Source organism: Diadema antillarum, unplaced genomic scaffold (genome assembly GCF_040938485.1).
Source record: "Diadema antillarum isolate AM-2024a unplaced genomic scaffold, OU_Dant_1.0 scf00000029, whole genome shotgun sequence".
NCBI lineage: Eukaryota > Metazoa > Echinodermata > Echinoidea > Diadematoida > Diadematidae > Diadema > Diadema antillarum.
Genome location: NW_027270918.1, coordinates 6,421,699 through 6,433,828, shown reverse-complemented (window position 1 = coordinate 6,433,828; position 12,130 = coordinate 6,421,699). Strand labels below are relative to the sequence as shown.

At 38.4% G+C, this 12,130-nt stretch overlaps 1 protein-coding gene across 1 annotated transcript in view; it reads left to right on the top strand.

The window, feature by feature from the left end:
* LOC139738681 (inositol-tetrakisphosphate 1-kinase-like) overlaps positions 1–10,236 on the top strand; it is a 37,253-nt gene extending 27,017 nt beyond the window's left edge. The window contains exons 4-10 of the mRNA XM_071649309.1: positions 126–243; positions 1,829–1,933; positions 3,137–3,180; positions 6,244–6,403; positions 7,428–7,501; positions 8,076–8,244; positions 9,791–10,236. Coding sequence (XP_071505410.1) covers positions 126–243; positions 1,829–1,933; positions 3,137–3,180; positions 6,244–6,403; positions 7,428–7,501; positions 8,076–8,244; positions 9,791–10,122 — 1,002 coding nt within the window. The 3' untranslated portion in view covers positions 10,123–10,236. The remainder of the gene's footprint in view (positions 1–125; positions 244–1,828; positions 1,934–3,136; positions 3,181–6,243; positions 6,404–7,427; positions 7,502–8,075; positions 8,245–9,790) is intronic.
* The last annotated feature ends 1,894 nt before the right edge of the window (positions 10,237–12,130 follow it).

Sequence of the window (12,130 nt, the reverse complement as noted above, 5' to 3'; positions counted from 1 at the left end):
AACCCTTTGGGTGGGTTCTCTTCACCATACAGTGTGAGAGCCTTGACAAAAGGCTAGCTTCTGTTGGGCTTAGCGACTAATTTCAAGCTCTGATTGTGTTTATATTTCCTTGCCCCATATTACAGACTCACATCCAACTCTTCCCAGATGTGATAGTCTTAGACCCTCTAGACTCCGTCAAGAACCTCATGGATAGGAACATCAGCTATCAAGTCCTCCAAGACTCGCTCCAAAGCAACCACAGTAGGTGTTCAGTTTTCCTTTTTAAGTCCTGCTACATGCAGTGAAAATATTCTATGATATTGCAAATACATGTTTGACAAGCCTTTCTGAAGGATGAAAATTTTTTATATCAAAGAATAGCTATACTTCAACAAATTAATGTACCTTTTCGTCAGCAGCTCCTTGCTGTGTGCCCTTTCAATGTTGTGGATATTATAAATGGCAACCTTGTACATTGTAGGTGTAAATTGATATAATGCACACTGCATAAGGCAGAATTTTCTGTAGATGCATTCCCAAGAAGGTGAGATGCATTGTATTCATGCCTAAAAATGACATCTTTTGTTATGTCCATATGTTTATGAAGATATCTATGATAAGACCAGTGATTGTGATGATGATGATTATTATGATTATAATGATAATAGGAGCAATGGTGATAATGATAACAACAATTATGAATGCAATACATTGTAGATATGACATTACTGCCAAAAATTATAGATTGTCTGTCACAAAATTTTTGTAAGCAATTCTGTGATACCACTACTTTGGGATACTAATGGTAGATTATTTGTGGCTCGAATACTGTGAGGAGTTCAAGTGTGTCATGACCTTGTGGATTAGATGAGGCAAGGAGAGCCTAACACAAGGGCACAATAAGACAATTGATGAGAAAGTGATGGCTGTGTGGATCAGATGTTGGTATTAAAGGCATTATTTACCATTTGTACATGTACAAATAGATCAAGCAAAAACCCAGCTTTAGCACTTCAAAATAGTTCTAAAATATAAGTCAGGTATAGAAACAACCAAAATAAAATTTGAATCAGTATAATCAATGTTAAGTATTATTATACAAAATGTGAACAATAGTTATGATAAAAGATGTTTCTTGACTAAACCTTTTATAGTTATGGTTTATGAAGAAATATAGTGATATCTCTTATATTTCAGGCTTTATTGCAAAATTTTTATATGGTACAATATTGTATGTGTAGGATGTTTTGTGAAACAACTGACCTACACATATACTGTATTAAATGTGATATCTCAATCATTTTTAAATCACTGCTCCCAATGGTAAACAGTACATTTAAAGTGGGCTAATACGGTGTCTTGTGAGCAACTCAGAACGGCTACATTGGTTACGTGACTGCACTGATCCATGATGCACACGTACTATTTGCTTGTGTGTTTTTCTATGTGAATTAAATGTGATATGTCAGTGGTCATCAGTACAACATGTGTGTTACTCTCATTTTATTTATTCATTTTTTTTTTCTTGCAGCTGCTGAATGAGAGATGATATTGATGATTACCAGAATAACAATGATGCCAGTAGTAGCAATAGTAATATTAGGAGGAGGAGGAGTAAATATAGTACTGTAGTTATAGTAAAGGTTGTAATAATAGCTGAAATAGTTGTATTTGTAATAATGGTATTAGAAGTAGTAGTAGTAGCAGCAGCAGCAGCAGCAGCAGTAGTAGTAGTACAGTAGTAGTAGTGATAATGTTAATTCATTGTATGTTGAAAATTACTCTTGTGACTTCTTGTTTCTACAACAATTTTTGTATCATTATTTGTGCTTGTTTGCAATTTCAGAAACACACCACGTTGTCAGAGTACCAAACTTTGTTGAAATTCACACTACCAAAGAAGCGGAGATCAAGAAAAAACTCCAGGAAGCCGATGTGGGCTTCCCGTTAGGTAAGTTTTGAGCATATCTTCATTGTCTTTTAGCAGGACTGCACACGAACTCATTTTTTCTACTGGTCTGACCTGTCCCTACCACACCAGAAGATGCCCAGTTTTTTTTTTTTTTTACTGGTCCGAACCTAAAAGCTACTAGTCCTGATTCTTATTTCGACAGGCCCCTACAATGCTATCTGTTTTATTTTTTTTCTGGTCGTGTCGGACCAGTAAATTTGTCAATTCGTGAAAGTTATACTGGCCCGACAGTGATTTTTGCCGGTCTTGGACCATCAGACTGGTGCTAGTATTATACGTTGACTAGCGTTGTTTTAAGTATGGAGAAATGTAAGCAATATGACTGAATATCATGATATCATATATGCATATTGTTGCTGGGATGACAAAATTTTGTATCTCAGATTTTGGTGAAAATCTTTGCATTGGGTCAGTTGTCAGATAATCATTTAGGTGATGTCCTGTGCAAATCCTAGCTGTCCTACCCCCCCCCCCCCCAAATGAAGCCACCGTCATGAGGGTGGCATGTCAAAGGAAAGGCAATTCGTTATAGTGCTTTGGCTGCCATGCTTTTAGCTCTCCTGAGCACTTGACTTTTTTTAGATACGAGGTTTAATTGTCGCCTCGTTGGCGATGTATGACAATTCTCAGTGTTGTAACACTTATGGTGGTCAATTTGTCTATTACTTTCACTTCAACAATCTTTGTTTACAAATGACAGAAAAGTTGTTGACATTACACTTGATTACTTTCAATTGTGTTGCAAGGAAATCTTACATTGTACAGTGTATATGACTGTAAAAATTTAAGGCCGTCATACTACAGAAACATTACTCACCATTTTAAAAACATTGTCAGGTGTGTACTCCTTTAACATATTAAGAGATGTTTTTGATAGTACTATGGAATGGAACTTGTGTCTTCCTTTTCAGTGGTTACTAATGTTATCATTCATTACCCTATGCTACTGTAATGTTCTTATCTCATGTGAGTATAATTCTGTGATGTGCAATATATGAAATGATGATTTGTTATCTTTGCTTCGTTTATCCGCCATCATTTCAGTTAGAATGAATGCAATTCTGCTAACTGAAGTCCCTCACCTATGATTTGTACATGGACTTTATAACGCTGCCTTTAATGTGATCTGCTGCTAACTTCATGCTTTGACAACCATATCTCGTCACATGCTTTCGTCCACAGTCTGTAAACCTTCCCAAGCTCACGGCTCAGTGATGTCTCACAAGGTAATAAGCTAATGCTATTTTTTACCCAGTGAGTCCCAGACACACTTAAGTCTGTGTGGTGATGTATCTATCAATTATGATTTTCATTTGTATTTTATTCTTATATCTTATTATTATATTCCATTGCTAGCATTCTATAAAGTACAGTGAAAATTCTCTTTCATGTGAGCTCATTGTATTTGATGTATAGTTGTTTGTTTTTGTTGTAAAATCTTTTAAAGCTGTGTAATTATTATCTCCATGAAATGATTCTCAAATTGGCAACACATTCGTAGCTGATCAAAGTTTCTCTTTTTTTCTCAAATTAGCAATTCAGAAATTTCTCTCCAATTTGATTGATATAAGCACTTCCATGTGAAGTATTAAAGATGTGTAGTAAAATTCTGTATTGCCAATTTAATGATCAGTGACAAGATCATATACAGTAATTTCAATCAAATAATTTCGCAGCACATATATTCTTCCTGGATGTACATGCTAACATGGATATGACTTTCTACTGCTTGAATGCAGCCATGGTCAGTAAGGGTCAGTTGACAGAGAGCTGTGTTATTGTTGAGGGGAAGGGGAGAGGGAGGAAGGAGGGTGTGGTATTTAGGATAACAGCCATGGTGACTGCATGAGGTTTGTTTAGTGTGCACTGTCACACGTAAACATTGTCGGGTGGGAGCCAACGAAATGCCTGTACTACACAAATACGATAGTGTTGACATTCTCTTGTTTCTTGAACTGCTGATGTGAAGGGGGGGGGGGGGGGGGATAAAGTACTGCCTGAATATGAGAGCTGTGGTCTTTAGAAAGGCTTTGTCAAAATCCAGCTGTGTATGATGACAGACTTACAGTATGGTTTGAGCATGCCAGTTACTTGTTGGGACTACGTTTGTTGTTATGTTGTTTGAGTCATATAATCAAGCACAACTTGTCATATGCCTCTATGTAATTTGATGCCGGATGACAAGCAGTAGTACTGTTAGAGGTCACTCTCTGGTGAAGCAGTAATTTTCATGGCCGATGAATTTAATTAGAATTTATTTTGATATATCAGGGTGCATAGAGGGATGACTATACATCATGTATTTATGAATTGCAACCATGGTACATCAGCTTTTATTTGTGAGGCCTCAGCCTTCCGATGATGATAAAAGTGTTTCTTAACCCATTGAAGATGAGCTAATTTTGCTAAAACACACATTTCCTGTGGAAATCTGCCAGAGTATGCTCAGGACTAGTCGTCAACAGGTTGATGCATCACGTGATGACCTCTTCAGAAGTCAGTGTAAAGTCACGTACCTGCACGCTTAAAAGCGACAACATGAGCTTGTGGCCTCATTTAAGAGGGCACTGACATGTAATATTGTATCCCTCTTGTCTATTACCACATATCAGTATAACATACACTTGTAAGAAAAGGCAAAGGAGAGGGTGGGGGGGGGGGGGACTCAGGGAGCTGGAGAAAATTGCTTTCTTTACAAGGTGATGTGCCCTTGCATGTGACATCATGGATCAAAAGGCTGCAGACTTCAGCATTGCCTCACAAACAAGTGGCACATCTAATTGAAGAGCATATTTTTTATTTTATTGAAGGAGTAAAACATCTGTAATGTCTTTTCAAATGTTTGAAGCATAAAATATATATTTTGGAACAGTTTTTTTTTTTTTTTGTATTTATGCCATTTTGTTCTGATATTTGATTATTTTTCTCTGATTTTTGTCCATGAGGCATGTGACAATGTAAACATGCAAGTCATACAAAAATGAAATAATTTGAAATAAACATATAATGCTCAGTTAGTTTGCCAAGTTTCAGGACAGTCTTATAATCCTTAGGAACTGTAGTTGTTGCTATGGAGTTCAAATCTTGTGTGTGTACGTGTGTGGGAAAGCACAGTACAGAATAGTGTCAGTGCACTCCAGTAAACACTTAAATTAAGCCCCTGCTCTCCCCTTTTCCCCGGAGAGGAATGTTACTGGATGTCTGATTTTTAAGCCCATATTTCAGTTGGTTAAGAATATGCAATCTTGATGAGTCATTTATCAAAATTATAGCCAAGAATCTCAGAATCATTCAGAATTGAACCTACATGATAAAACAACAACAAGAACAAATCTAGAAGAGCAACTTTATGTTAGTTTTGTGATGGAGGGTCACATATTGGGACTGAGTGAAATTTTCAGCTGTGTGGATATCCCTCAAATGTCACAGTACTGGAAATGCCCTTTAATTGTACTTACCAACATGTAAAGAACTGAACATTTTGCATGCGTAGCACATACACTAATGGGCCTGAGTAATCACTGGGGCTTTTGACAATGTCATAGTATTACTAGTTAATTTTCAGAGTGACAGAATATAATCCCTTACTCCTAGCTGCTCATCAAACAGTATATTAGCAAATTGCCCTTTCTGTGTCAGGGACTTTGTATACTTCATACAATGCATCAGGGCAATTACACCCAGCTAAATACTGGTTAGTGATAAGGTTTGAGTAAAGATTGGGGTTAGGGTTAGGTCTAGGGTTAGAGTCTGGGTTAGGGTTTGCATTAGGTTTAGGATTAGTGTTAGGGTCAGGGGAAGGGTCTGGGGTAATTGTCCTGGTGGTAATTGCCCTGGAACTGTATACAGTGCAATGGGGTTTTTTGTGCCAATCAGCACTTTGACCAACACAAAAGGTACATATAATTGCTGACAGAAGTTTTGAATGGACAAGTACAATTTTTGATAACAAAATCAATGTTTTGATGCTTAGAAATGTCCCATGAAAAGGCAATGTATACAAAATATGATGTATGAAGGTTTGAATAAGACTTGTGAGTACTTGAATAACATTACTGACAACAGAATTGTGAAGCCTTCCTTTGCATATTTGTTATTGGTATGTGACTATTGTTTTCACATTAAATGTAGCAAATGTACACATTGTTTGCAAATTTTCAAGGGCACATGTTTTCTTTTCTATTCCTCTCTTCTATCTTTTCTGCTCTTTAAAATGTATTACATTATCTTGGCAAACACAAGATGACAGTTATATTCAATTACACCTTTTATTATCTTGGCATACACAGATGGCACTAATATTCAATGAGGCTGGACTAAAAGACATCAAGCCTCCATGTGTAGCGCAGACCTTCATCAACCACAATGCTCTGCTGCACAAACTCTTTGTCGTGGGAGACCAGTACTTTGTCGTCAAGAGACCTTCCGTCAAAAACTTCACAACTGGAGGTAAGAAGCCTTGTTTCTTTGTTGTTGTTTTTTTCTCCCCTTTTCTTATGAAGAGTAGCTACAAGATCAGATTTCTTCCACAGTGTTAACCAGGACATGACAGCACTAGAATGAAACCTATCAATCGTTTTCACTTAAAGGAAAAAATATGGCAACAAACAGCTGAGTACGGTTTGATTTTGCTACAACACACATTTCCCATAGATGTTATACCTGGGACTCGTCCTCAACAGGTTAAGAACATATCCATAAAGACCACAAAAACATCACAGTTTGATTTCGTGTGAAGGTGGTCTTTATACAAGGTCGTAATGCCTGTAAATTATACAAAGGAATTGACGTCAATAGTACACTATTGACCAGTATAGCAAGTTTAACTGAACATGATGACTGTAGTTATTATCTTGGCTTGCTCCAAGGGTTTCATTGCAGCAATTGGGTTGTATGTGTGAATGATACAGCTGTATGTGTCTTTTTGTCACATTACAGTCACATTATGATAGCCGAGTTTCAAGTGAGGTTTATATTTCTAACAAGAATCTGCTCAGCTTAATTTTTTCATTTCCAGAATCCCCAATGATACTCTGTATAGAATGTGACCACCTGTGCATGTTGACCTATGCATCAACATACTGTAGTTGGGCACCAGAGCTTTTTGCTCTGCAAGAGTATCATCAAAATTGCTTGGACATGACTCACTGTCTATGATGTCATAAAAGTATTTTGCAGTCTGCAAAGCGAATATGAAGACATTGCTTCTGAGTAAGAGAAAAGGTATCTGTTTTGTTGTTTTGCTTTGTTTTTTTAATGGCACACACAGAATAGAATGAGCTTGCACTCTTATGCTGATGCACTGCGAGTGAAACACACTGTCTGCTCCCTACATTGTTCATCATAGCAAAGTGTTTTCTCTGGGAGTATTGGTGAATAATAGACATGGCGTGGATGCCATCCATGAACCCCTCCCTTGAGACAATGGAGCTAAATCTTTACCCCCCTCCTCTCTCTCTCTCTCTTCATATAGGGTCAGGTCAAGAGACAATATTCTTTGACAGCCATGACGTCTCCAAGCCCAACTCAACATCATTCCTCAACGAGGTTTGTCGCAAACTCCTCTTCCAACCACCACCTTATCTTGGGAATGTAGCTGGAAATGTGGGGGTGATATTGCATTGTTTCGTAGTAGAGAAATATTGGTTATCTCTTATCTGTTTTTTATTTCCCCATAAAAAAGTTACGAGAAATCACAAGCAGTAAATTTTGGTTAACAACAGAAATAATAGAACAACTAATGGCTCCAGACTTTGACAGGAATGAGTATGTAGCAAATTTTAATTTTTGAGGGTACCTTCTTCTTTGTTTGTTTTTAATTGTTTGAGATATATTTTATATGCAGAGCTGTGAAAGGTCAATACATACGTATGCATGGTACAAGTGATTTTTATCTACACCCATTTTGAAGGACTACATAGTAATTAAGAAACGGATAATGATAATATCATATTGCAAAATATAAATGTTGTCTCGATTCATATCTGTTACTCCTATTCATCACTTATAAAACAAGACTAATCTATCCAACTGATATTGAGAATGTGTTTTTGTTGCCAGAGAAAATAAGAAATATTGCTGTTTCATTTCTGTGATTTTTTTTTTCCCCGTTCGTTGGTAGCTGGATGAGACGGATGCGGAACGTATCACAGTGGAGCCATGCTCCGACCTCCTCAAGTCACTAGCGGACTGTCTGCACGACGGCCTAGAGATGGCGCTGTTTGGGGCAGACGTCATTGTTGAGAATCACACAGGAATCCACTATGTCATCGATGTCAATGCATTCCCTGGTAAACTGACTAATTTGAATGATTGAATTGAAATCGTCCAGAGAACGTGCTAATGAGGTTATGTGGATAGATCAAGACTAAAATGCAACTGTAAGCATTTTAATGCAAAGACACTTGCAAGTGTCACATATGTGGCTAGCAATTTTTTTTTTTTTGTCAGATATTTCCCTTTGTTGCTCACTGAGGCGAATCTATTCTCATGGTCGGACATCCGGGTATTTTGCGTGTCCCGGGGTCATGGATAGCGGTGGAGTAAAAACAAACAGTCGCGTGAGCCTGGAGTGGTAACGCTGTACGTGTTTTCTGCCGGGGCGCCCCGCGAGCATAGCGCTAGCGCAAGCTGTACTACTGTAGCTGTGCGGGCGGCAGGATTAGGCCCTAACACGTAACAGTTAGGGCACGTTAGGCCTACCCTAAATTAGGCCCTACCCTAAGCCTACGTACAGTACTAACGTTAGGCCTATAGACCTACCTGAAGTTTCTATGAGGTACATAAGTGAGCGTAGATATCGGGGTAGGGCCTACTCAAAGAGGTTCTACGGCACATCTGGCCATTTTGTCGAGTCGTTGATCCAGAGTCCTGCCGCGATTTCATACTGGCACAGGTCCAGTCCGGCTGCCTTCAACTTGGCAATTACCGGGACCGATCGATTGACAGGATCCAGATTTTTATAATATTTGCTGGCAAGACATGATGCATGTATCTCATGAATGATGGCACAAATGACAAAATGAATAATGAAAAACAGTCCCCATGTCTGCGTAGAGTTGCACATAAATCATACGCGTCGCACATGCACAGCATGCAGTATGCGCATTATGCAGCAGGCTTAGCGCTTGCAAGCTGTTTGTATTCACTCCAGTCAACCGGAAGTGATGTGTAGCCGACCGCAAGAATTCATTGTTCAACTGTCTGCGCAATGCTATGATTATTAGTTAAGGCAAGAGACCTTTTCAAATGAATCCAAAGAATTGCATTGTTAATGGAAGCAAGTTTGTTGTTTATTTCTCTCTATGCCTCCATGATGAATGTACTTGGGGTGATGTATTTTCGTATCGTCTCATACCACTCTGTCACTCAATCATGCAGTGATTTTGCCACTAGAACTAAGACATTAAGAAAGGTCATTTTACAGGTTATGGCCATTGTATGCAATCTGACTCCGGTGACCAAGCTTCATTTTATGATAGCATTTGGTATAAAAGTAGCACATACAATTGTATTTTGTATTTTAGAGTAAAATAACTCATAGCTTATTATGTTTTAGAGTGAAAAGAGATGTAGGGTGAAGAAGTGCACTGTGGAGTTTTGCATGTAGTTTCTCCTTCTTTTCTTGTAATGTTTGTAGCTGATTAAGTCTTTTCAAAACCAAAGGGTGAATCCGTAGGGAAATATTTCACCATTACCATCACTTGAATGTTTTCTTCAGCAATGTTGAGCACATTTTGGTTTGCAGATTACATAATATTACGCAATGATGAGCTGCTACGGACTTACAGACACCTCGCTCTCTCTCTCTCCCTCCTGATCTAATGTGCCTAACAGGATACGATGGAGTACCCGACTTCATGAAGGTTCTCTACAAGTACGTGGCGAAGCTGTCAGCTCTTCCAGAGGACAGTGAAAACCATCCGCTGATACCCAAAGACTCTTTACCCGACAGGGACAGCAGGTTATTGTGCAATGGAAGCACGTCGACAGTCACCGTCGTCGCCCTGGACAGCGGCGACCGGGAAAAGTGTGTGAGAAGTGAAAGCGTGAAACCGGCCAAGAGGCCGCACCACCAGGTGATAGAAAACGGAGTGGACTCGATGGAGCTAGCGAGCAAGAGATCTCCGGTCGCTGTGAACGGGGACAACCAAGGAACAACGACCTAGGAGAAGATAATCGTGTGCCTGGAGGAATTTTCTCTTCTAGAAGGGCAGCTAAACTTGTATCACCATCATCTCTTTCTTACCACTGTGCCATTGCTTCATCTCTGCACTCTGCATCACGAGGGCTGACTCACACACATCCATCTCTGAGATCGTCGGAAACCATTTCATTCTTTTTGCTGAAGGGGGCTCATTTTTCACTCCCAGATGAAATGTATTGACTCAGGGGGAGAACTGTGCTTGTATTGTTCAGTTGCCTGAAACTTTTGTGTGTACTTTGTCCGACTAGAAATTGTTGTGTTTGATAATGATATCTATTGGATATATGTGTGGTTTGTTTTTTTTTTTTCCCCACTTGGGGTGGGAAAAATTCTATTTTGCAAGGGAAATGTGATGTGATTGTGCATAACTGAAACAGAAATGTGTTTACAGCAGAAACTCAGTCCTCTTGGATGACAAAACCAGGAATATACACCAACATTCCAAGTTTGGACAGATAGTGAGCTAGTAAGAATTGGTAACTTTTGTAGCTCCCAAGGTTCATGACTTCTGCAAAATCCCATCACATACAACAAAACTAACAATCCGAGATTGCATGTTTGCATTTGCAGCACCCAAACTGCGTTGAGTTCTCTCTTAAACTCATAAATGGAACAAAGCAAAACACTTTGAAATAAAGCTTAAAACCACATCTTTGCAATGGCCAAGTATATATAGTTTGTATCATAAATACATCAGGAGTGCTTGCAGTGCAGTAATATGTATCTGTTGAATATAGGGCTATAAAAATGTGTGTATCATCATAGACAATGTCTGGTAGATGGTTAATATGGAACAAGGCTGAACCGTAATGACAGAACACATGTTCTGCCCTATGCTGCTCCCTTAAGCTGTTGAAGACTACTGTAGATGTTAAAATTTTCATGGTGCATTGATTTTTGCATATTTAGCACTATTTTTTTTGGCTAACACAAATTCCATAATCCCAAAAATATCCTTACAATTTTCTCTGCTGCACATTTTGAACGGATTGCATCGTGGGCTTTGTCAGTGGTGTCTCCCTGGTACAAGTGCGAATGTGTGCTTGTGCCCTAGTAGTATTCATTTGAACACATACATGTATATGCAGTAGTTTCTGTGCAGGCCATACATCTGAATGTATCAGACAGCACATTAATTTTCATTCAGGAAATAATAATAATAATAATAACCAATATTTATATAGCGCTTTTTCTAAACAGACACAAAGTGCTTCAGCAATTGTAACAAAATACAAAAAATCAACAGTATTTACAAAACAAAACAGAGAAAGTACAAAGCAAAACAAATAAACAATGATCACTAGCAGTGGAGGCCTTACTTCTGGAAATGTTAAATCAAATTCTTTTTTTGTCTATGAATTGGATGACAACATACAAGTATAGAGCTATTGCATAGCACCAAATCAAGAACCTGCACATATGTTTTTGAACCGCTCAGCATGAAAAATTAATTGTACGAAAATACCGATGTTTACAGTAGTCTCCAGTATACTTGGGCATCTTTGGGAAATATGTGTTATTTCAAAATCAGCTCGTCCTTGACAGGTCAAACAGAAGATCCCCATATCAGCTGAAGTTTGAGGGATAGAGCTATTTTGCCCGAGTTTGTAGCTTCATACAGTTTGATTTGGTATTTTAGTGCACAGTGCTCACTGTAGGGCTTGGAGTGATTATAGCAGCATGATTCAATGAACTCTAGAATGTATCTCCTTTTTTTTAATGAGTTTTGTGGTGTCTGAGGTATGGCTACAATCACAGATAGGATAGAAAGCTTATATGATAAAGTACAACTAATTATTATGGGGGGGGGGGGTGGTAATATGTTCTTCTGGGTCTTTGTCTTTCTCAGTGCAGTTGGAGATAGTTTCCACTTGTGTTATAAAATGTGAAAACTTGACAAAGTGTCTCCTGGCAGATTGCTTAGAGCTGATATAATAGAATTGTTGACATTTGCAACTAAAGATTAGCCC